Here is a 22,782-nt window from a genome sequence, read left to right as displayed (position 1 = left end):
CATAGCTTTACTCTTGCTCTCCTGGATTCAGTTTGTTGATTCCTTACTTGCCCTTTCTGCCTGGCTTTGTGTTACTTACATACCATGAATTATAAATGTGAGGACTAGTAAATTGTTATGTCTGTGATTCAGGAGGAAAGGTATACTGAGCACAAAATTTTGATCAGTTGTGTATCATCTGAATGATAGCCTTGGGAAGTAGTGTCCTCTAACAAGATACAAATTGATACAAATGGATGTGTTATTTGCTGAATTGTCAGATACCTAATATTACCCTAGGTTTTTCTTTTTGATTACACATATTCTGTTTTTAAAAAAACACGTTTCAATTCTCTGTTCTTCAAACTCTGATCCAGTGAAGAGTTGTGAAGAGTTTGAAGGGAGGATTGATTGTCCTACATAACAGGAGGTCTTCAACACTACTAGCCACCAAAGAAAAGGAAGAGGAAATTAAAGGTGCTGACAGAAGACAGAGGAGACAAAGGTCAGCAAGGATACAGGAAACTAAAGATGAAGATGCCAAGCAATTAGATTTTAAGATGTAAACAACTGAATGGCAAGAATTATCTTTTTACTTTGGTGACTTGGGAAGTAGATACTCAATACATGGTATTGCGTGACTGTCTACCAGTCACTTAACTAGCAACCTATTCAATGCCCCCATCTCTCTCCCTGCTCTCATCCTGTAAGTCACCAATTACAATTAACTCGACATCTGAATCATGTTATAAATTCTTTCCTCCTTTCCATTTCCACTACCACTGCTCTGCTTAGAGATCTCATCATCTTTGCTTCCATTTTGAATATCCTTCTCCCTTCTCTTTTTTAAAATTTTTTTTAATGTTTATTATTTTTGAGAGAGAGACAGAGACCAAGCAGGAAAGGGGCAGAGAGAGAGGGAGGCACAGAATCGGAAGCAGGCTCTAGGCTCTGAGCTGTCAGTACAGAGCCCGATGCGGGGCTCCAGCTCACAGACCGTGAGATCATGACCTGAGCCGTAGTCGGCCACCCAACCGACTGAGCCACCCAGGCACCCCCTTCTCCCCTCTCTTTAAAAGTTTACCCTTCACACAACCATCAGGATCATTGGTCAAAAACACAGATATGATAACGTCACACTCTACTTTAAAAACTCACAATGACTTCTCATTATAGTCAAAAGTCCAAACTCTTCAGCATGCTTGTCAAGATTTTTAACATCAGACTTCATTCTGTTTGTCACTTGATACACCACTGGTCCTCCACATGCTCATCCTGCTGTATAGAACTCAGAGTTTGCTGACCTGCCATAAGCAAGTGCTCACTCGTGGTTTTGTCTAAGCTGTTTCTTTCTCTGTATCCTGGGTTGAGGTACTGTAAGGTACAAATAGAATATACGATCTGTTTCTGAAATTTTCCTCATTTTATTCTTCACCCTCAGCAAAATGAATGGTTCCCATCCCTGCTTCCATTATGCTTTCTGTATAAATCCTGTTAAACTTCTTTTCACCTTGTATTGTAAACTGTCATTGACAATAGACTAACTCAAGGATGGTAGTTTCCTGTCTATCATTTATGTAACAGAGTGCCTAGCATGTAACCAGTGCTACACCAGTGCTATCATCTCATTTAATCTTCACAACAGCCTTTTGAGGTTAGTGCTACTAGTACAACATCCCCATTTTACGAATAAGTAAACTGAGTTAAAAAGGCCTCACAGGAAAAAAAAAAAAAAAAGGCCTCACAGCTGGTATACAGCAAAACTTGAACTTCAGCCTGTATCCACCGAACTCGTAATGTCCATACTCTTAAATATTTTGCTGTATTTCTCCCCCAACATCTGTGCATCCTCAGTGCCTGCTATCCTTGACAGTAGGTACTCTGTAAGTGCTTATTGACTGAATGAATAATAAAAATTCCAGTTCACAAGATTTTGAGGCAAGTGAACTTTACATTGAAAGGGACAGAGAAAGCTATCCATGCACCATTCATAAAAATAAAATGTTTAAAAGAATCATCAAAATACATACATACACAAAACAATTCAACGTGACTGGGTCTCAGAAATGTTCAACTCGGGGGGAAAGCTTCATTTTCTTTTTTTTTTTTTTTAATTTTTTTTTTAACGTTTATTTATTTTTGAGACAGAGAGAGACAGAGCATGAATGGGGGAGGGTCAGAGAGAGGGAGACACAGAATCTGAAACAGGCTCCAGGCTCTGAGCTGTCAGCACAGAGCCCGACGTGGGGCTCGAACTCACGAACCGCGAGATCATGACCTGAGCCGAAGTTGGCCTAAAGCTTCATTTTCTAAATATGCCGGCTTTTGTAACACAGGACACAGCATAGTTATGTGCAGCTATAAAACATCTTGAATTGATTTCTGGGAGACTGCTGCCCTCTTACTTCCATCTTAATTATAAGTGCTCTCACAATCACTAATTGAACTTTGGTATAATACGTTGCAGAGCCAGCCATAGAATGCATGTAAACCCTTTGAGATGGAGTACAACAAATGTATACAATATAGTCTATATTTACTTTACAGTACTTACATAGTAAATATAAATTAGGGCAAACAAAGTTTGTTGCAAAACTGTGTTTTTAATCTATCACAAATTGAAAAATGCTGTAAATGCCATACACTATTAGTGTTTGTGTAAATGAGTACAGTATCAACCGTGTTTTTTCTTGGGTTAACTGTGAAATAGTAAATCAGAACACAACATTTAGACCTTAAAAATCTTGAGAATGAATGTTAGCAAGAAAGAGAGGGCTTGATTAATCTTTTTTTTATCATCTGATTTTCCTTAAAAATTTAGTAAGATAATATGGATTCACTTTTTTAACTTTTCTTTTCTGTCATTTCTCTAGTGTTGTTAATAACAATACTTGTAGTCGAAGGGATTGCTGTGGCCCAAAAGACCCAAGGTAAAGTACTTACAGTGATAACTTACCACTTATCCAGGACAGTGGGATGGCTTATAGGAAGGGATTGCAACTTTTGAATACTATTTCCATAGTCCCTCTGGGGTGTTACAATGACCTAAGGCTTTCTGTCAACCTATCAGCCTCAATTTAACTGGGTTCAGCTGCAGTTAACTAAATTGTCAACATAAAGTCTTGCCCTGATTGATAAATTTTTTAAGTTGGCATTACTAGTGGTTCCTAGCACACTATGGATTATATCCAGAAATTAAATGAGATTTGTGCTTATCACTCAGCAAAAATAAAAATCCCTTTTTTCAGGGTAGACAAGTGAAATATTCTCATCAGTATCTTATTCAAAGCCCTGTAACCTGTTCTGATTGTCCTTGTTTATGAAAGAAGATAAGCTAGTGTGATTTTTGAACCAGATTTTCATGCAGGGTTTAATACACTTTCTGATTTACTTTTTATTTTCCTCTAAGTTGTACACACATGTGACAAAAATCAAAGCATTCAAAAGTTAAGGATGAAAAGGCAGTCCTCCATCCTATGCTACTCTACTTCCTTCTCCATGGAGATAACCAGTATTTTAGCTGAATCTTTTGGAATTTTGCTGCATATTACTAAATAATATGTTATACTGTTAATTCTTAATTATTTCAGTCTTAGGTATTAGATAATGATTTTCTACCACAGAAGATGAGAATTTAGCTCTTTCATGCATTTTCTACCCCCTAGTATATACAAATGTTCTATTACTTTCCTTCCATACCACCTGTCTCAGTGTAATTGTGTTATAATTCTGGTCACCTCTGTATTCAGAATTTACATTAAGTCACTCATGAAACTTTATCCATATGAAAATTTTGTCTTTTAATTTAGGAAATTTTTATTTCCTTTTTTCCTTGTTTAAATTTTTTTTAAGATTTTGTTTTTTTAAGTAATCTCTGTACCCCCCATGAGACTCAAACTCCCAACCCCAGGATCAAGAATCACATGCTGTACTGCCTGAGCCAGTTTGGTGCCCTTTAATTTCTTAAATTATCTTTCTCTATTTTTTTCTATTCTATCTTTAAGAAACTTCTATTTAGTTATGGGGTATTTTTGTTATTATTTTCTATTTTCCACCTGTCTTTCTACTCTGTTTTCTTCTCAGTAGTCTCTATTGAGACTTCAACTTCATCCTCTAAACCGGGAACTGGAAAACTTTTTCTTTAAAGAGCCAGATAGTTAATATTTAAAACTTTACAGCCTTACAGTCTCAGAAGCAACTATACACTTTTGCTCTTGTAGTGTGAAAGTAGCTATGGATGGTAGGCATGTGAGTGGAAAAGGATGTCTTCCATTGTGATCTTTATTTACAGAAACAGGGCACAGGCCATTTATAGCTCTCTTCATTAAACTTTCTATTAATTTTTCATTTCTTTTATTTTTAGAAGCTTTTTGTTTTCCAAATATTCTTAAAGTATTCTTGTTCTTATAGATATACTCTCTTTCTCTAAGGAGATTAAATGTGTGTGTGTGTGTGTGTGTGTGTGTGTGTGTTTTTGTTTTTTGTTTTTTTTTACATCTTTGTTTCCTCAGCTTTGCTTTCTTTTTTTTTTATTCATTTTTCATATTAGAGGATTTCCTCAAATATGGTGATCCCTGAATGTCTGCTTATTTATGAGAAGAGCACTAAAATCTGATCATTAGCTGTCTGCAAGTGTAGGAAACACTTGTTAACTGTGGCCCTCACTGGTGAGTGACCCAACACTGGGGAATTCCTGAGTCTGCATTCTTGCTTGGGTCTCGATTTCTTTGGAGTGTTTAGAGTCCCTAGAGAGGAAGCTTTCCATTTCCTGCTTAGAAGCTTTAAGGGAGTTGAGCAGGGGAAGAGGCTGGGAATGCCATCCACTGTGTTAACATTCCTGAGTCTCTTTGTTTGCAGGTTGGTCTTGTCACCATCAGCTGTTCCTGATGCTTCCTAATGTAGTAACCCTGCTTTTATCTTCAGCAAAGGAATAACCTCATTTTCTGATGTGATAGAGTAGCAGCTACCTGGTTTTGTGAAGTAGGGGAGAGTATTAGAAATCAGATTGATTCTAAATAGACCTTTACCCAAGCCTCATATTTTTAAAAAGCACAATTTTACCACCACCTGTCAACCCCTGTCCTGCTTCCAGAGATATCAGGTACTGCCAGTTGTTATTGCACCTACGTTTAGACCTCTTTAAAGGTTTATTTATGCCCTTAAAACATCCTTTACTGTTAAGTGGAGTTTGAGGATAGAGAACTAAATGCATGTGTTTAATCTACAGTTTTCAACCAAAATCCTTTGTAATCTTTGGATCCTATTTGGCTTTTGTGTTAAACTAAATATAGAGGCACCATAGTAGAGATAAACCCCTGGGATCCTTTTTATTTTTATTTTTATGTCAGAACTGAATTTTATAGAGTTGTACTGATTTATCAGATTCTCCCACACGGTTTTGCCCTTGTAAAATCTAAGCATTTTATTTCCCTGCTCTCCTACAGGGTAAACTTGTCCTCTAGCAGCAAGTTCTTCTCACCAGCACAGCATACGATCTTACCTTTCTCTCACTTCACTGTGTTGTTTTTTGTGCTAAACTTAGTGGTGGTTCTTGCAAAACTATATACAGTATATGTGTAACATTTAGTGAGCAAATGTGTAGTTAAATTGTGGGGAAAAGAGAATACTATTCTCTTTTGCTGTAATTCATGTTTTAAATGTGATTTTTTCCCTAAGATGGACAAAATATTGGAATCAAGCATGTTCCTGCAACCCAGTGTGGCATTTGGGTTCGAACCAGCAATGGAGGTCATTTTGCTTCACCAAATTATCCTGACTCTTATCCACCAAACAAGGAGTGTATCTACATTTTGGAAGGTATCTGACCAATTTCTATCTTTTAATGGATGAATTTTTACTTTTTTGTAAAACTAAGTTACATAGATAAGATGCCCAGTTTGAGCCAGTTTGAACAAAATCTAAAAACATGTATTTGAATTAAACTCTAGTAATTATAAATATTTCTGAGTACTGAACACATTAACAAACACATTAACAATTAAAAAATTGAAATTTATAGGAATTTTGAATCTTTTTTTTTTTTAATTTTTTTTTCAACGTTTATTTATTTTTGGGACAGAGAGAGACAGAGCATGAACAGGGGAGGGGCAGAGAGAGAGGGAGACACAGAATCGGAAACAGGCTCCAGGCTTTGAGCCATCAGCCCAGAGCCCGACGCGGGGCTCGAACTCACGGACCGTGAGATCGTGACCTGACTGAAGTCGGACGCTTAACCGACTGCGCCACCCAGGTGCCCCTGAATCTCTTAAAATATAATTCAACCAGATGTGTTGGTATATATGAGAAACTTCTCTGTTAAGACTTAAATTTACTGGCATCTCTTATCATGCTTTATGCAAACTTATGTCCATAGTTACATTAGTTCATTTCTTCTGTTTTTCTATTCATTGTATATTGTATCTCATGAACTCAGCATTAGTTTTTCTACTGTAATTTTAATTAAATACATTTAACTAATTTAATGAACAGCATATGCCAAAGGGAAAGATTGCTACAGTTCTACAAAGTAGCATTGCTACTATTGATATAAAATATAAGATCAATTATGAATTTTATACATAACAATCCTTATTATGATGCTCCTCTGTGAAATAGTAGGTAGTTGTTTTGCTTTCCCCACTTTTGTCAGGACATTTATTACTTTTCTTTGTTTGTGTTGCCCTGATTTGTTTGCTCTTATTTTCTAGCTGCTCCACGTCAAAGAATAGAGTTGACCTTTGATGAACATTATTATATAGAACCATCATTTGAATGTCGGTTTGACCACTTGGAAGTTCGAGATGGGCCATTTGGTTTCTCTCCACTTATAGATCGATATTGTGGTGTGAAAAGCCCTCCACTAATTAGATCAACGGGGAGGTTTATGTGGATTAAGTTTAGTTCTGATGAAGAACTTGAAGGACTGGGATTTCGAGCAAAATATTCATTTATTCCAGGTAATGAAGTTATCTTTTCAGTGGGTCTCACTCTGGTTTTAGAATCTTATGTATATAAAAGAGAATTTAGTCAAGTTAATCAAATTAAGGTTTTAAAAAAATTAACAAGGCCAGAGGGAAATCACTCTGTGAATAAATAAACCCAAAAATTGGAAATAGAACTATATCACTTGAATTTGAAGCATTTCATAGATGGTAACACATTTTTCTTAGATTTATTTATGTTTTATAGTGTTTATCAAGGGTGAAAAATCAAGATAAATACACTTTAAAAATAATACAGCAAATTGTCTTAATTTCATAATCCTTACCAAAAATTATTTTGGCAGCTTTTTGCATTGGAATGATTGAATTAACCCCTCATTTGAATAAGTAGTCTCTAAGAAGTATTGAGCAATAGAAAAAATATTGCTCTGCACTTGGAGGTGAAAAGATCTGGGTTTGAATCCTTTCTCTGCTACCTAATAGCTGTAAGACTTTAGGCACAGTTGTGCCTGACGGTTGCTATTTGTCAAATGGGAGTACCTGATGTATTAGTTCCCTAAGGCTGCCTTAACTAATTAACTACAAATTTAGCAGCTGAAAACAGTGGAATTTTATTCTCTTGAGTTCTGGAGGGCAGAAAACCCAGGAGCGCCACCTTTTTTCCGGAACCTCTAGGGGAGAATCCATTCCTTACCTCTTATAGCTTCTGGGGGCTGCCCCAGCGTTCCTGGATTTGTGGCCACATCGCTCCAGTCCCTGCCTCCATGTTCACATCACCCTCTGTTCTCAAAATCCTTAACTTAGTCACATCTTTTGTAATATTCAACTTTTTTTTTTAACCACATAAAGTAATATTATCAGGTTCTGAGGATTCAAATTAGGGTCTCCATTCAGCCCACTCCACCAGTCTTCCCTATCCTGTGGTATGTATAAACACTGTGAGAATTGTAAAGCCTCTCTGGTGTAAAACCATGCATATCCCTAATACGGAAACACAAAGATCTACAAGTTATTGCTCCTGTCTTCAAACAACTTAGAGATTGAAACAATGAAAAAGTAACTTATCAATTATATAATCTTTTTGCTTTTATGTTTTTGTAAGAAATTTGTTAATTAAAAAACACATATATCTAAATGAAAAAATATCCATAATCTTACCATCTTCTATATAAAAAACCACTGTTAACAATTTGGTATGTATCCCTTTAGATATTTTTCTGTATCTCTTTTTGTCTTACATAACTGAGACCATGTATCTATATTACCTGCTTTTTTTGCCTAAACAACATAATCAACTTTTTTTTTTCTTGTCAGTAAACATTATGGGAATTTTTAAGCATTGTTTCAGTATTTATGTTCTCAATACCAAAAGGATAACATTTTTAGAAAGTAAAATTTACCTCTAGACTTTTATTTTTTAGGACAGTTTTAGGTTCCCAGCAAAACTAAGCAGGAAGTACAGAGTTACCATATACCTCCAACCCCGCACAAACACAGCTGCCTCCATAATCAATATCCTGCTCCTTGAGTGGTCCATTTGTTATAGTCAGTGAACCCACACTGACACAACATCACCCAAAGTTCATAGTTTACATTGATTAGGTTCACTCTTGGTGTTGGGTGTTCTGTGTGTTTAGACAAATGTATGACAATGTGTATCTACCATTTCAGTATCATACCAAGTATTCCCACTGCCCTAAAAATCCTCTGTGCTCCGCCTATTCATTCCTCACCCTAGCTCTTGGCAAGCACTGATCTTTACTGTCTCCATAGTTTTGTCCTTTCCAGAATTTAAAATAATTTTAAATAATTACAGAGTTATCAAATTTAATTTGAAAGATCATATAGGACCTATATACACCAAACTGCCAGAATGAAAAAACTGCTAGTTTAAAACATCTCAGAATCTTTAAATAGCCTGCAAAACCTATTTCAATCACAGTTTATTATATTTAGCTGGATGCTCAATTCTTGTTAAAATTGTTTTTTATTACAGATACTTTATGCATGGTTACCATATTGGAAAAAAAAAAGTAGGGGAGAAACTTTTAGCTTGAGTATATACATCTCAGACTTTTCTTTTTTAACTTAATAAACTAAATCAACCTTGCTCAAAGGGGTCAGTGACATTTCAGCTCTTTTGCAGAGAAATATCAAAGACAAATTTAATTAAACAGCATTGGAGTAAAAAGTCATAGGTACAACCTGCCAGATGAGTCAGAGTTTCTTCATGTGTAGGCAAGAATTCTAGAATTTTGTCATTATTGCATTAAAATTTCCAGAATTATCCCAGTTGCTACTTCCAGGAAGTAGCAATACATTAAGAGTCCTCTGCCTCAACAAATATCACCAATAGCTTAAAAGAATTCCATTTAAAACATACTAATTTCTCATTAGTAGTAGTAGTCATCTTCTTGATTTTATTGACCCCTATTGAAAAATTTATTTTATAAATATGATTTTAAATACCTAGACACAACCATAATTAGCCAATTATGCATTACCTATTTATTTTGATATTTTTTTCTTCAGTGGTAAAACTGGCATCCTTACCCACATTATAAAGGCAACATGGTGGTAGGGTAAGAAAAATTGTCTGGAGAATTGCAATCTAGTCCTGACTTTGCCATTATATATATGGTCTAAGAAAATCATTATCTCTCTCATTCAGTTTCCTCATCTATAAAATAGAATATTACATAGTTTTCCTGATGTTGCTATAATTAGCATAGTGGGTGTAGAAATTCTGAAGTACTATAAAATGCAAACATAAGGTAATACACTCTAGAAATCCTACACATTTTCTTCTAATTTGTCTATATTTTAGCCATAATCCATATAAAATTGCTCTCATGATACATAAACTAATAGAAAAAGAGCTACTTTTATTTAAAGTGAGAATCTTTACATATTAAAAAGCCTGATTTTTAATATTTAAAAACAGTATTAAGAGCATTGTTTTTGATTTTTTTTTTGTTTCAGTTTGTAAAGATTTGATTCATATTTAAGATTTTTTAAGCCTTTTTGACACCAAAATATCGTTACTTCAGTTAATTGGTTTAGTTCATAAAAACAAATACCCGACCAGTTAACTTTAATCAGTTATTTGATATATGCTGTTGGTTCTCAGTCTCCTGTGAACTACTTCATAGGGCAGAATACCCTGTATATCAGCTAGTCATTTTTTCCCTGCCATTTTGAAAACACAGCTCACTAGCTACTTCTTTGTATATGTGTTGAATTACCAATAACTTATAAAATTCACAATTTTAATCCTTTTTAAGTGTACAAGTACATGTCAAGTACATTTATTACAATGTTGTGCAGTGGTCACCACTATCCATTTCCAGAACTGTTTTGTTAACCCACGCTGGAACTCTGTATCCATTAAAAACTAACTGTCCATTCCCCCTTTCCTCCAGCTTCTGGTACTTACTGTCTCTATGAATTTGACTAATCTAGGATTCTCACGGTTCATCCATGTTGTAGTTTGTGTCAGAATTTCATTTCTTTGTTAGGCTGAATAATACTCCACTGTGTTGTATATACATTCATTCATCCCTCAGTGGACTAGCTATCACAATTGACAGAGAGTTCTGAGTTTTCAGGTGGCATAAATAAGTTATTCATGATGGGATCAGAAGTATAAACATTAGCATTTTAAAAAACATTGCTCCTATAAACAAACACCTAAGCATGCCCAGAAACAGTGATCTGTAATCTATACCAATGAAAGCTTTCTCTTGCTTTGTTACTAAATTAGCATTAGATAGAACTTAAGACATTAAGCCTTAAAGTAACTCTAAACTATCTCAATGCCAATGACTTTCTTCTTTTTTCTGTTACAGATCCAGACTTTACTTACCTAGGAGGTATTTTAAATCCCATCCCAGGTTTAGTATATCACCTCTTTTTCCTCATGGCATTTTGATCAGTCTTATTTTCCTTTGAACATCATTCAACTTTTCTTTCTAGATTGCCAGTTTGAGCTCTCGGGAGCTGATGGAATAGTGCGTTCTAGTCAGGTAGAACAAGAAGAGAAAACAAAACCTGGCCAAGCAGTTGATTGTATATGGACAATTAAAGCTACTCCAAAAGCCAAGGTATTATTATGTACTGAGTCACTTTAGAAAAGAACGTAACAAGACATTGAATTGCATAATATATTTTTTTGATTCCTGCAAATACTTACTATTGTATAAACTGATACTACAAGTTTTTAAAAATTGATTTTATTGCAATCAGATTGGGCATCACAGCATTATTATAGTTAAGTAAACTACAATATAAATTCAGGAATATCACACAAATTTTGAGATTCTTAAAATCTGTGTATTCCTAAGTGGAAAGTACAAGTGTTGATCCATACGATCATAGATTCTTTAAAAAAATGTTATAAGGAGGAAAAATAGACCTCAAGAGGTTGAAGTGTCTTATCAAGGTTCTCAGAGTTGGTCATAGTGTCAAAACCAAAACACAAATATAGTGAGTCTCAGTTCTGTGTTCTTTCTTTCCATACTGTCTTGTGCTAATGATGTAGCACTATGATTGGAAAGTACCACAGGGAAGGATGTTTTTAAATAACTCTGACAGATTGAGATTGGTTGCTAACTACTTTTGCAAAAATGCTTTTAATTTATACTTCTAGGAATATTCACAGTTAAAATTATATTTAATGTGGATACATGTGAAAAGAGAGGGTGAGGATAAGAGAACAAACCTTTAAAGAATTATGAAAATCAAATTTAGAGTTAAGGTAATATGATGGATTAGGTTATATGAAAACTTACCTGTTACAAAACACCTAGAAATATTGGGTAAAATATAACAGATACTCTTTTAAAAGCATAGGTAAGATTTCCAAAGATAATTCTTAATGGACTAGAAATGAAGAGAGATAAGTATAAACCAGAGTAATAAACTGAAGACTGAAATCGATGGTACAAATGCCTCTTGCTGATTTCAGTACATGACTATTCACCGGAAGACATGCCAGGAGCTTGGTGTTAACGGCCACGGTGAGACAGAAAAGGCCTGGGGTTTGTGTTTGTGAGATCCCTCACATAAAGCTGGAACTCTCAAAGAGAGATAATTGCTGTGAAGTGGTAGATTAGAAAAAAAACTTCCACTAACATAGGTTGATAATGAAGAAGCTTATCTTTCCAGGCTCAGTCTCAGGGATAAGGCTGGGGTCTCCCCTAAAATTTTTACCTAGAAACTTGTTTATATTAGAGGTTGGGATGTATATAATTTACATTCCATGCCCAATCCAGGAACCAATTAGTCTAAAAATTAACAAAATGGTCCTGACCTCAAATAACCTTTTTATAGACACCGGGCAAAAATAAATACAAAATAACCATGGGGGCTACAGGATTGCCACCAGTAAAATACCGCTGAAGGTATGCTCACAACCCAGAATTAGAAAACAAGTAGAGCTTGGGTGGTGCAGTTGGTTAAGCATCCAACTTCTGCGGAGGTCATGATCTCATTGTTCATGAGTTTGAGCCCTGCATTGGGCTCCATGCTCACAGCTCAGAGCCTGGAGCCTGCTTGGGATTCTGTGTCTCCCTCTCTCTCTGCCCCTCCCCTGCCTGTATTCTGTCTCTCTCTCAAAAATAAACATTTAAAAAAAAAAACAAAACAAAACACATAAGCAGACAACTCACCACAAGTGAATTAGCAGGCATAACATCAAGGAGTTTCTTAGATCCCTAAGAACATAAGTGTTTTAAGTATCTTATAAGAAGGAATCAAAAAGATGAGAAAGAAAAATGACCAAGTACACTTTTAAAATAACCAAGTAAAACTTCTTGAAGTAAAAGGTATAGTTATTAAAGGACAGATCTGAGAAAATTGCCCAGGGGGTGGGGTAGTGGCAGTTTATCAAGAAAATGTTAAAGCTGGGGCACCTGGGTGGTTCAGTAAGTTCATCCGACTTTGGCTCAGTTCATGATCTCATGGTTCATGAGTTCAAGCCCCATGCCAGGCTGTAGCTTGAAACCTACTTCCAGTTCTCTATCTCCCTCTCTTTCTGCCCTCCCCTGCTCATTCTCTCTCTCTCTCTCTCTCTCTCTCTCTCTCTCTCTCTCTCTCTCTCTCTCTCTCTCTCTCTCTCTCAAAAATAAATAAACCAAAGAAAGAAAAAGAAAAGAAGATGTTCAAGCTGACAAAAAACATTGACACAAAGTGATGCCCAAAGCAAGAAAAAAGTTTTAATTGACACCTACCTACATTGGCCACCATAGACAATGAGACATCTTTATTTATTTTTTTTTTCAACGTTTATTTATTTTTGGGACAGAGAGAGACAGAGCATGAACGGGGGAGGGGCAGAGAGAGAGGGAGACACAGAATCGGAAACAGGCTCCAGGCTCTGAGCCATCAGCCCAGAGCCTGACACGGGGCTCGAACTCACGGACCACGAGATCGTGACCTGGCTGAAGTCGGACTCTTAACCGACTGCGCCACCCAGGCACCCCGACAGTGAGACATCTTTAAAACAACTAGAGATAAAAGAGAGATATCAGAATCCTTAACAGCAAAATAGAAGCCAGAAGATACTAATGTCCTTAAAGTGCTAAGAAAAAAATAACTGCCAAGCTAAAATTCTAAAATTCAGTACTCAACTATCATTTAAGAATATGGGCAAAATTAAAATATCTCTGAGCACAAATAATAAATGGACCAAATACTACAGTTAAAATCCAAGTGTATCCTGCTTTAGGATAACTATGGAAAATTTTGAAATAACAAAAATAGAAAAGAAATAGCACAAATACCAAAAGATATCTGATATAGCTATTAAAATACAAATCAAGAATGTCACCAATTTGCAAGGAAGGGAATAATTTTAAATTTTATCTATTAATATGGCCTCAAAATGTACAAAACATGAATTGATAGTTGCTGAGCAAAACTGACAGATCCACAATTATAGTGGGTAATTAATTTCACCTCTCAGTAATTAAGCATACAAAAAAATTAGTAAGGCTCAGAAGATTTAAATAATGCAGTATGCCTGATAAGACATGGTACTTTACTTTCAACATCCAGAAAATAAGCATTTTCTACAAGCATGCGTGAGACATTTATAAAATCTGATCCATACGCTAAAACTAAAAACAGAAGTCTGAAATATGTACCAGTGCTTAGTTTCATGCAGAGCATCCTCTGACAAAAATACACATAAATGGGGAACCAGTAACCAAAAGATACCTTTAAAACCCTTATGTTTAGAAATTTAATAATATACCAGCTAGTATTTAATAGGTCACAGAAGAAATCAGGACATAAATTTAAACAGATTTAAAACTCAGTAATATTGAAAATACTACATATCAAAATGTGTGGTATGCAGCTAAAAGTACTTTAAGGGAGTTTTATAAATGCTTATTTTAGAAGAAGAAAAAGATTTAAATTTAATAAGCTAAGATTCAACTCAAGAAGTTAGAAGAATGACCAGAGGAATCCAAAGAAACAGTAATAATGAAAGCAGAAATAAACAGTATTTTAAAACAAAGTTATAAAAAGAATCAACAAAACCAAAAGCTGGCCATTTGTAAAAGATTACTATAGACACAACTCTGCCAAGATTGATTTAGAAAAAAAGACCTAAATAATATTTAGAAATGGAAACAGTCATGAATCAACTACAGCAGAGATTAAAAACCATCATAAGACAAACTATGAAGAAGACCTGCTAAACAACAACAACAAAAAACCTGAGTGTTTCTTAAATAAATGACAAGGCAGGTAAAACACAGCAGTAGAATCTACACATTCAAAGAGATATAAAAGTCAAATGAACTTGTGTATTCAAGCAAACTGTAAAAGAAGGAAACATTAAAAGACATAAGTCTGAACACTGGTATTTGGTAATGAAGAATTTGGTTTGATAATAGTACTGAGATTATTTTTTAAGTGGTCAATAGCAATACACCTAGAACTGTTGACCTGTGAATCTCTCTGGGATTTGTCTCAGTATATGAGAGGCAGAAGTGGTAGGGGTATTACAGTTCAAGCAAGACTGGCTGAATTAACAATTTAGGAGATGGGGCATGAGTTTAGGATACTATTTTGTCTGCTTTTGCACATTTGAAATTTTCCATAATCAAACTGTTTTAGACTAGAAGATGATACTAAGAGTAATTCTTTGCTGATAAATTTGCAAACCGTCTAAATGGACAGTTTCCTGAAACATATGTGTGTACATACGTATTTACATACATATATATGTTTACCAAAATTAATTAAATAGAAAACCTGAATAAATCTTACCAAATTATCAAAATTGATTTTTTACTTAAAATAGGTAAACAGAAAAATTGGTCGGGGTGCCTGGGTGGCTTAGTTGGTTAAGTGTCCAACTTCAGCTCAGGTCATGATCTCACAGTTTGTGAGTTTGAGCCCCACTTTGGGCTCTGCGCTGACAGCACGGGGCCTGCTTGGGATTTCTCTCCCTTTCTCTCTAAATAAATAAATAAACCAAAAGAAAAAAGAAAAATTGGTCACGTTAGATTTTACCAAATAGTCAAGGAACATGTTACATAATAAAAATTGAAGAAAAAAGAACATTCCCCCAGCCTGTTCTATCAGAGCTAAATAGCATGATAGAATTATACACCAGGATTATTTATAATGGTTTTGTTTTAAAAGTCATGACCTAGAAATTGTTGGACAGTTTAATATTAGAAAATCAAATGATATAGTTTCCCATATTAACAGATTAAAGGAGAAAATCCAGTTATATCAATGGATGCAGAGGAAATATTCAGTGAAACTTAAAACCTATCGATAAAAAAACCGTTGGTAAGTCCAGCATAGAAGAATGTCTTCAGCATGATGAAGGGTATCTACCAAAACCCTAATTCAAACGTTGTAATTAATGGTGAAACCTTAGAAGTATTTCCTTTAAAGTCAGGAATAAGTCAGGGATGTCTGTTGTCATTGTTTTATTTGCTAGTGTTCTGAAATCCTGGTTGGGGCATCAAAATGAGAGAATAAAAGTTCATCAGTTATAAAGATCAACTGCTTTTCTCTACTAAAGCCAAAAGCAGTTAGAAAATCAAACTTTTTAAAGCACTATTTACAATAAGAACAAATCATAAGGTACTAGGAAGCAAATTTTTCAGTTGAAATGCATTAAAGAAGGCCTACAAAAATGGGGGAGAGAGGGAGATCATTTTCATGGATGGGAAGATTCAGTATCACAAAAATGTTCATTGTTCTCTAATTTATCAATTTAAAGTAATTCCATTCCAAATCCCAGGAGGGCTTTCTAGGGAAGTTGGCAAGCTAATTCTAGAATTCACATAGAAGAGGAAAGCATTCAGAAGAACCGTAACAGTTTTGAATAAAAACAAGTGGAGATACTTACCCTTCAAGATAAAGTTGTGGCAGTTGGATAGAATGCATTTGTCAGTGGAATATACAAACTAATAAAATTGAATTAAGTATCTAAAGGTAAAACTACACATATATGGTGGTTGCCAGAGGGGAGGTGGGTGAGAATAGGTGAAGTAGACAAAGGAAATTAAGAGGTACAGACTTCCAGTTATAAAATAAATAAGTCACAGGCATGAAAGGTATAGCATAGGGAATATAGTAATACTGTAATAATGTTTGGTGACTACACTTACTGTGTTGAGCACTGAGTAATGTATAGAATTGTTGAATCACTGTATTGTACTCCTGAAAATATTATAATAAAGTGAGTCAAATGAATTTTTTAGTTTCCCAGTGCATCTAAAAGTTGTTTTACACTATACTTTGATCTGTTAAGTGTGCAATAGTATTATGTCTAGAACAACAGTGTATGTGCCTTAATTCAAAAATACTGTATTGCTAAAAAATGCTAATAACCAGGATATGAGCTTTCAGTGAATCATAGTCTTTTTGCTGCCTCGATATTGACGGCTGCTGACTGATCAGGGTGGTGGCTGCTGAAGGCTGCGGTGACTGTGACAATTTCTTAAAATAAGACAACAATGAATTTGCTGTGATTGACTCTCCTTTCAAAAATGATTTCTCTGCAGCATGCGATGCTGTTTGGGAGCATTTTACCCACAGTAGAACTTCTTTTAAAATGGAGTCAATCCTCTCAAGCCCTCCCGCTGCTTTATCAACTAAATTCATGTAATATTCTGAATTCTCTGTTCTCATTCCAATAGTCTTCACAGCATCTTCACCAGGAGTACACTCCATCTGAAGAAATCACTTTCTTTGCTCATCCATGAGAAACTTCATCTGTTAGAGTTTTATCATGAGATGGTTGCAATTCAAATATAATAATACCAAAGTTTGAAATAGTGTGAGAATTACCAGTGTGATCCAGAGAGACAAAAATGAGCAAATGCTGTTGGAAAAATGGCACTGATAGACTTGCTTGATGCAGGGTTGCCAAAAACTTTGAATATGTAAAAAAAAAAAAAAAAATGCAGTATCTGTGAAGCAAGATGAAATAAGGTATGCCTCTCTTTTTGTGGAAAGGCCACTGAGAACAATGGACTGGAACACTACTTGCACACTTCTTTTGTATATATTTTTATAAGTGGATTTTTCTGAAACATCACCCATTAACTAGTTTACTCCATATTGAGTATTCATGGGTTAGGGTGGTCTTTAGCATGTTTTCCTTTAACTTTCTTATATCATCTGTTTAGTCATTTAGTTTAACAATTTTATTTATTATTTCTTTTAGTGTTTATTTTTGAGAGAGAGAGGGACACAGTGTGAGCAGGGGAGGGGCAAAAAGAGAGAGACACAGAATCTGAAGCAGGCTTCAGGCTCTGAGCTGTCAGCACAGAGCCCGACACAGGGCTTGAACCCACAGAACAGTGAGAGCATGACCTGAGCTGAAGTCCGACACTTAACTACCTGAGCCACCCTGCTGCCTCAGGAGGTTGAGTGTCGGACTTCAGCTCAGGTCATGCTCTCACCGTTCGTGAGTTCAGGCTCCACATCAGGCTTTGCGTTGACAGCATGGAGCCTGCTTCAGATTTCTCTGTTTACCTCTCTGTCTGCCCCTCCCCTCCTTGCTCACTCTCTCTCAAAAATAAACATTAGGGGCACCTGGGTGGCTCAGTCGGTTAAGCGTCCGACTTCGGCTCAGGTCATGATCTCGTGGTCCGTGAGTTCGAGCCCCGCGTCGGGCTCTGTGCTGACAGCTCAGAGCCTGGAGCCTGTTTCAGATTCTATGTCTCCCTCTCTCTGACCCTCCCCTGTTCATGCTCTGTCTCTCCCTGTCTCAAAAATAAATAAAACGTTAAAAAAATAAATAAATAAACATTAAAAAATTGTTTTGAAAAAGTAACATTCTCCAATATTCAGTATTCCAAATAACACTCCTAAAAATTTATGAATCTCGAATTATTTCTTCATGAAGTACTTCAAAGACAAGGTCTAAGAAATATTAATTTCTTAAACATTTATTTTTTACCTTTTTAAAAGAGTACATGTGCAAGACCGGGAGAGGGGCAAAGGGAGAAAGAATCTTAAGCAGGCTCCACACTCAGTGCGGAGCCTGATACGGGGCTCAATCCCACAACCCTGGGATCATGACCTGAGCCGAAATTAAGGGTCAGACACTCAACTGAGCCACCCAGGCAACCCTAATTTCTTAAACATTTAAATAATTATTAAATATTGTCACATTAAAAAATAAAAACTATTACAGGTATAGAGGAAGCCTCATATGTTCCCTTTAGCTATCCTACATACCCTGAGTTCGAGTTTTATAATTTCTATACAATTTTGTATTTTCATATTTATGTACTATAAAAATATATACTATTCTGTATATTTTTAAATTTTTTATCAATTGTAGAAATAAATCACCGTTCTCTTTTTAGACATTTAATTTGCTTTCACGTTTTAATATATTAAATAATACTGCTATAAACATTTTTGTATTTTCATTATGCCCATGTATGATGACTTCATTTGGTTATATAGCTAGAAGTGTAGTTTTGTGTTGTAGGACATGACCATCTTTAGCTTTACCAGAGCATGCCAAAGGCTGCCAAAGTGTTAGTGGCAATTTATTCTTTTAAGAGTATTTTCATTACTCAATCCTTGCTGACACTTGGTCATATCAAGTAACATACAGTCAAATTTTTTGACAGATGCTTAGAGTCATTTGACAGCCACCATAATCAAGAACCATTCCATTACCCCAATGAAATTATCTTGGTCTCTTCCTTTGCAGTCAAAACCCGTCTTTAATCTTGATCCCTGGCAACTAATTATCTTTTACTGTTCTATAGTTTTACCATTTCCAAACATCCTATAATTAGAATCACACAGTATGTATGTCTGAATTCTTTTGTTTAGACATACAAAACAGTGTCTTTCACAGAGAAAAAGTTTAATGCAGTCAAATTATTCATTTTTTAATGAATTTTCCTTTAATGTATCTAAGAACTCTTTGCCTGACCCAAAGTCATAATTTTTTTCCTATATTTACTTCTGAAAGTTATATAATTTTATATTTTTATGACCCATTTTGAGTTAATTTTTGTATAAGGTATTGTGTATAGCCCAAGGTTTGTTTTCTTTTTCTTTCTTTCTTTCTTTCTTTCTTTCTTTCTTTCTTTCTTTCTTTCTTTCTTTCTTTCTTTCTTCTTTCTTTCTTTCTTTCTTTCTTTCTTTCTTTCTTTCTTTCTTTCTTTCTTTCTTTCTTTCTTTCTTCTTTCTTTCTTTCTTTCTCTCTCTCTCTCTTCTTTCGCTTATGGATGTCTGACTTTTCCAGCACCATTTGTTGAAGACTATCCTTTCTCCATTATTGCTTTTGTACCTCCATTAAAAGAATAATAATAACTTCATTTGTAAGAATCTATTTCTGGGCTCTGTTCTGTTTCATGGATCTGTGTGTCTGTCCTTTTGTCAGTTCCACACTGTTTTGATTAATTGGAGCTTTAAAGTCTACACTCTGGCACTCTACAGCTTCCAGTATGGTGCTGAATGGGAGTTACCTTGTTATTGATTTTGAGGGGGAAAGCATTCAGGTTTTCACCATTAAGTATGCTGTGAGCTCTGGGTTTTTGTAGATACCCTTTACCAGATTACAGAAGTTCTGCTGTTTTTCTAAGATTTTCATCATGAATGGATGTTAACAGATTAAAGTGATCATGTATCTTCTCTCTTTTAGTCTGTTTATAATGGAGACTTATATTGATTCTTCATAATTTAAACCAGCCTTGGATACCTGGGATGAACCATATTTGGTTGTGATTATGTAAAAGTATTACCATTTTTCTATGTTGCTGGATTAAATTAGCTAATATTTTATTGAGGATTTTTGCTTCTATTTTCTGGAGTGATGGTTCTGATACCATTTCCAACTGTGGGCTTTTTTCCCTTATACCACCAAGCAATTCTCAGACACCAACTGGGTGTCCAGTGATTCAACTCAGTTCTGACAGTATCTACCCTGAGATGGCATCAGATTCCTAAGGTTAGGGGCTCAGTCCCACAAGTCTGGCCTCCACTTCAGATGCCATTCTTATATCCAGGTTGTCACCTGTGCTTCTGACCAACTGGTTATAAATCAGAGGTTTCTATGAGCCCCTTCTTGAGTTTGATTAATTTGCTAGAGCCACATAGAAAACTCAGGAAACCAGTTTGCTTACTTAAGTTGCCAGTTAATTACAGAGCATATTAAAGGATAAGAATCAACAGCTAGATGAAAAAATACAGGTGAGGTCCTGAACAAAGGAGCTTCTGTACCCATGGAGTATGGGGTTTAGCACAATGGCATATGGAAACATTCTGGTTCACCAACTTGAAAGTTCTTGAAACCTTTTCCTTTTGAGTTTTTTATGGAGGCCTTATTACATAAGCATGGCTAATTAAATCATCAGCTGTCAGCCCTGGCCCTCTCTTCTCCCTAGAAGTTGGGGTGGAACTGAAAGTGTAAACCCTCAATTCATGGTTATTTACCCCAGTGACCAGCCCCCATCTTTAGGGGATTTCCAAAAGTTACCTCACTAACATAAATAATTGTTGAAAGAGCCACAAGACACCCATTTCAACTTTATGGCTCTAGAACATTTTCAGGAACTGAGGACAAGAGACCAAATACAACAAAAGATCCTCCCATTGCTCCTATTGCTCAGGAAATTCCAAGGGTTTTGGGAGCTCTGAGCCAGAAACAGAGATGAAGATGAAATATATATATTTTATTATAAAACACAGTATGACAGCAGAAATACTGATCAGTAGTTTCCTTATGTCTTTGGTAAAAGAATTGGCATAACTTTTTCCTTGCATGGTTAGTATAATTTAACTGTGAATTCACCTAGGCCTGGAGCTTTTTTTGTAAGGTTTTTAACTATGAATTCATTATTTTTGATAAATGATATGGCCATTCAGGTTACATATTTTTCTTAGAAGTGTTTGGGCAGTTTGTTCCTTTTAAGGAATTTGTCCATTTCATCTGAGTCATCTGATTTGGGGGCATGGAACTGTTTACTGTATTTTTTTTTATTGTTTTGTTTGAAAGATTTTATTTCTAAGTAATCTCTACACTCAACATGGGGTCGAACTTACAACCCCAACATCAAGAGATGTATGCCCCACCAACTAAGCCAGTGAGGCACCCCCTTTTTTCAGTCTTCTTAATGTTGGTAGGGTCTGTAGTGATACTCTCTTTTTTTCTTTCTTTTTCTTTTTAAGCTTATTTATTTTGAGAGGGAGTGAGAGAATCCCAAGGAGGCTCTGCACTGTCAGCACAGAGGCTGATGCAGGGCTTAAATCCATGCATGAACCATGAGATCATGACCTGAGCCAATATCCAGAGTCAGATTCTTAGCCAGCTGAGCCACTCAGGCGCCCCATCCTCTTTTTTTTTATTCTTGATGGTTTATATTTATCCAGATATTTTACCATATCTGCTTCCTTTCATTCATAAAGTTCTAGGATTCATTCTAGTAGCCTTTCTCTTTTACCTAAGAACTTCCTTTAGGGGTGCCTGGGTGGCTTGGTCCGTTGCATGTCCAACTTCTGGCTCAGGTCATGATTTCAAGGTTCATGAGTTCCTTCTTGTGAGTTTGAGCCCTGCACCTGCTGACAGTAGAAAGTCCACTTCCGATCTTCTGTCCCCCTCTATCTCTGCCCCTCTCCTGCTTGTTCGTTCTGTGTCTCAAATAAATAAATAAATAAATAAATAAATAAATAAATAAATAAATAAATAAATAAATAAATAAATAAATAAATAAATAAATAGCGAGCTAGCTTCCTTCCTTTAGCATTTCTTTTATAGCAGGTCTGTATACAGCAAACTCTGAGTCTCTTACATCTTCACCCGGGTGTGTTATTTGCCCTCGTTCCTGAAAGAACATGTTTGCTGTATATAAAATTCTAAAGTTTACAGGTTCTCTTTTTCAACATTTAAAAATTTTGATGGACTGCCTTTGGCACTGATTTCTGAAGAGCAATCCACAGCCATTCAAATTGTTCCCTTCTACAAAATGCGTCATTTTTCTCTGTCAGTTCTCAAGTCTTTGATTTTGATTTTTGATGTGTGTAGGCCTTGGTTTTTGTTTGCTTTTATCCTGTTTTATGTTTGCTGAGCTTTTTGAATCTAAATTTTTGTCTTTCACTAAACTTGGGACAGTTTTAGCAATTATTTCTTCAAATATTTTTTTCTGTAAGAATCTCTTCTCCTGAGACTTAAGGGACATGAATTTTAAGCCTTTTAAAATTGTTCCACAAGTCCCTGAGGCTCTGTTCATATGTTCTCAACCCTTTTTACTCAGTATCTCAGATTCTCAGGAGTCCTCTTCCAGTTTACTGACTTCACTCTGCCATCCCCATTCTCCTATTGGGCCCATACAGTGGATTCTTTTTTTTTAGTTTCAGA

General features: G+C 35.6%; 1 protein-coding gene across 3 annotated transcripts in view; it reads left to right on the top strand.

The window, feature by feature from the left end:
- NETO2 (neuropilin and tolloid like 2) overlaps positions 1 to 22,782 on the top strand; it is a 58,754-nt gene that overhangs the window by 9,545 nt on the left and 26,427 nt on the right. The window contains exons 2-6 of one of the 3 annotated variants that reach the window (XM_023245021.2): positions 2,853 to 2,909; positions 5,656 to 5,796; positions 6,687 to 6,935; positions 10,769 to 10,792; positions 10,896 to 11,023. In XM_023245021.2, the coding sequence (XP_023100789.1) occupies positions 2,853 to 2,909; positions 5,656 to 5,796; positions 6,687 to 6,935; positions 10,769 to 10,792; positions 10,896 to 11,023 (599 nt within the window). Of the gene's footprint in view, positions 1 to 2,852; positions 2,910 to 5,655; positions 5,797 to 6,686; positions 6,936 to 10,768; positions 10,814 to 10,895; positions 11,024 to 22,782 lie in introns of all 3 variants that reach the window. The other 2 variants (XM_023245020.2, XM_023245022.2) reach the window with 2 other exon arrangements.

Source organism: Felis catus, chromosome E2 (assembly GCF_018350175.1).
Source record: "Felis catus isolate Fca126 chromosome E2, F.catus_Fca126_mat1.0, whole genome shotgun sequence".
Lineage (NCBI taxonomy): Eukaryota > Metazoa > Chordata > Mammalia > Carnivora > Felidae > Felis > Felis catus.
The sequence above is the reverse complement of the archived record's forward strand: the minus strand, read 5'-3'. Positions and strand labels throughout refer to the sequence as shown.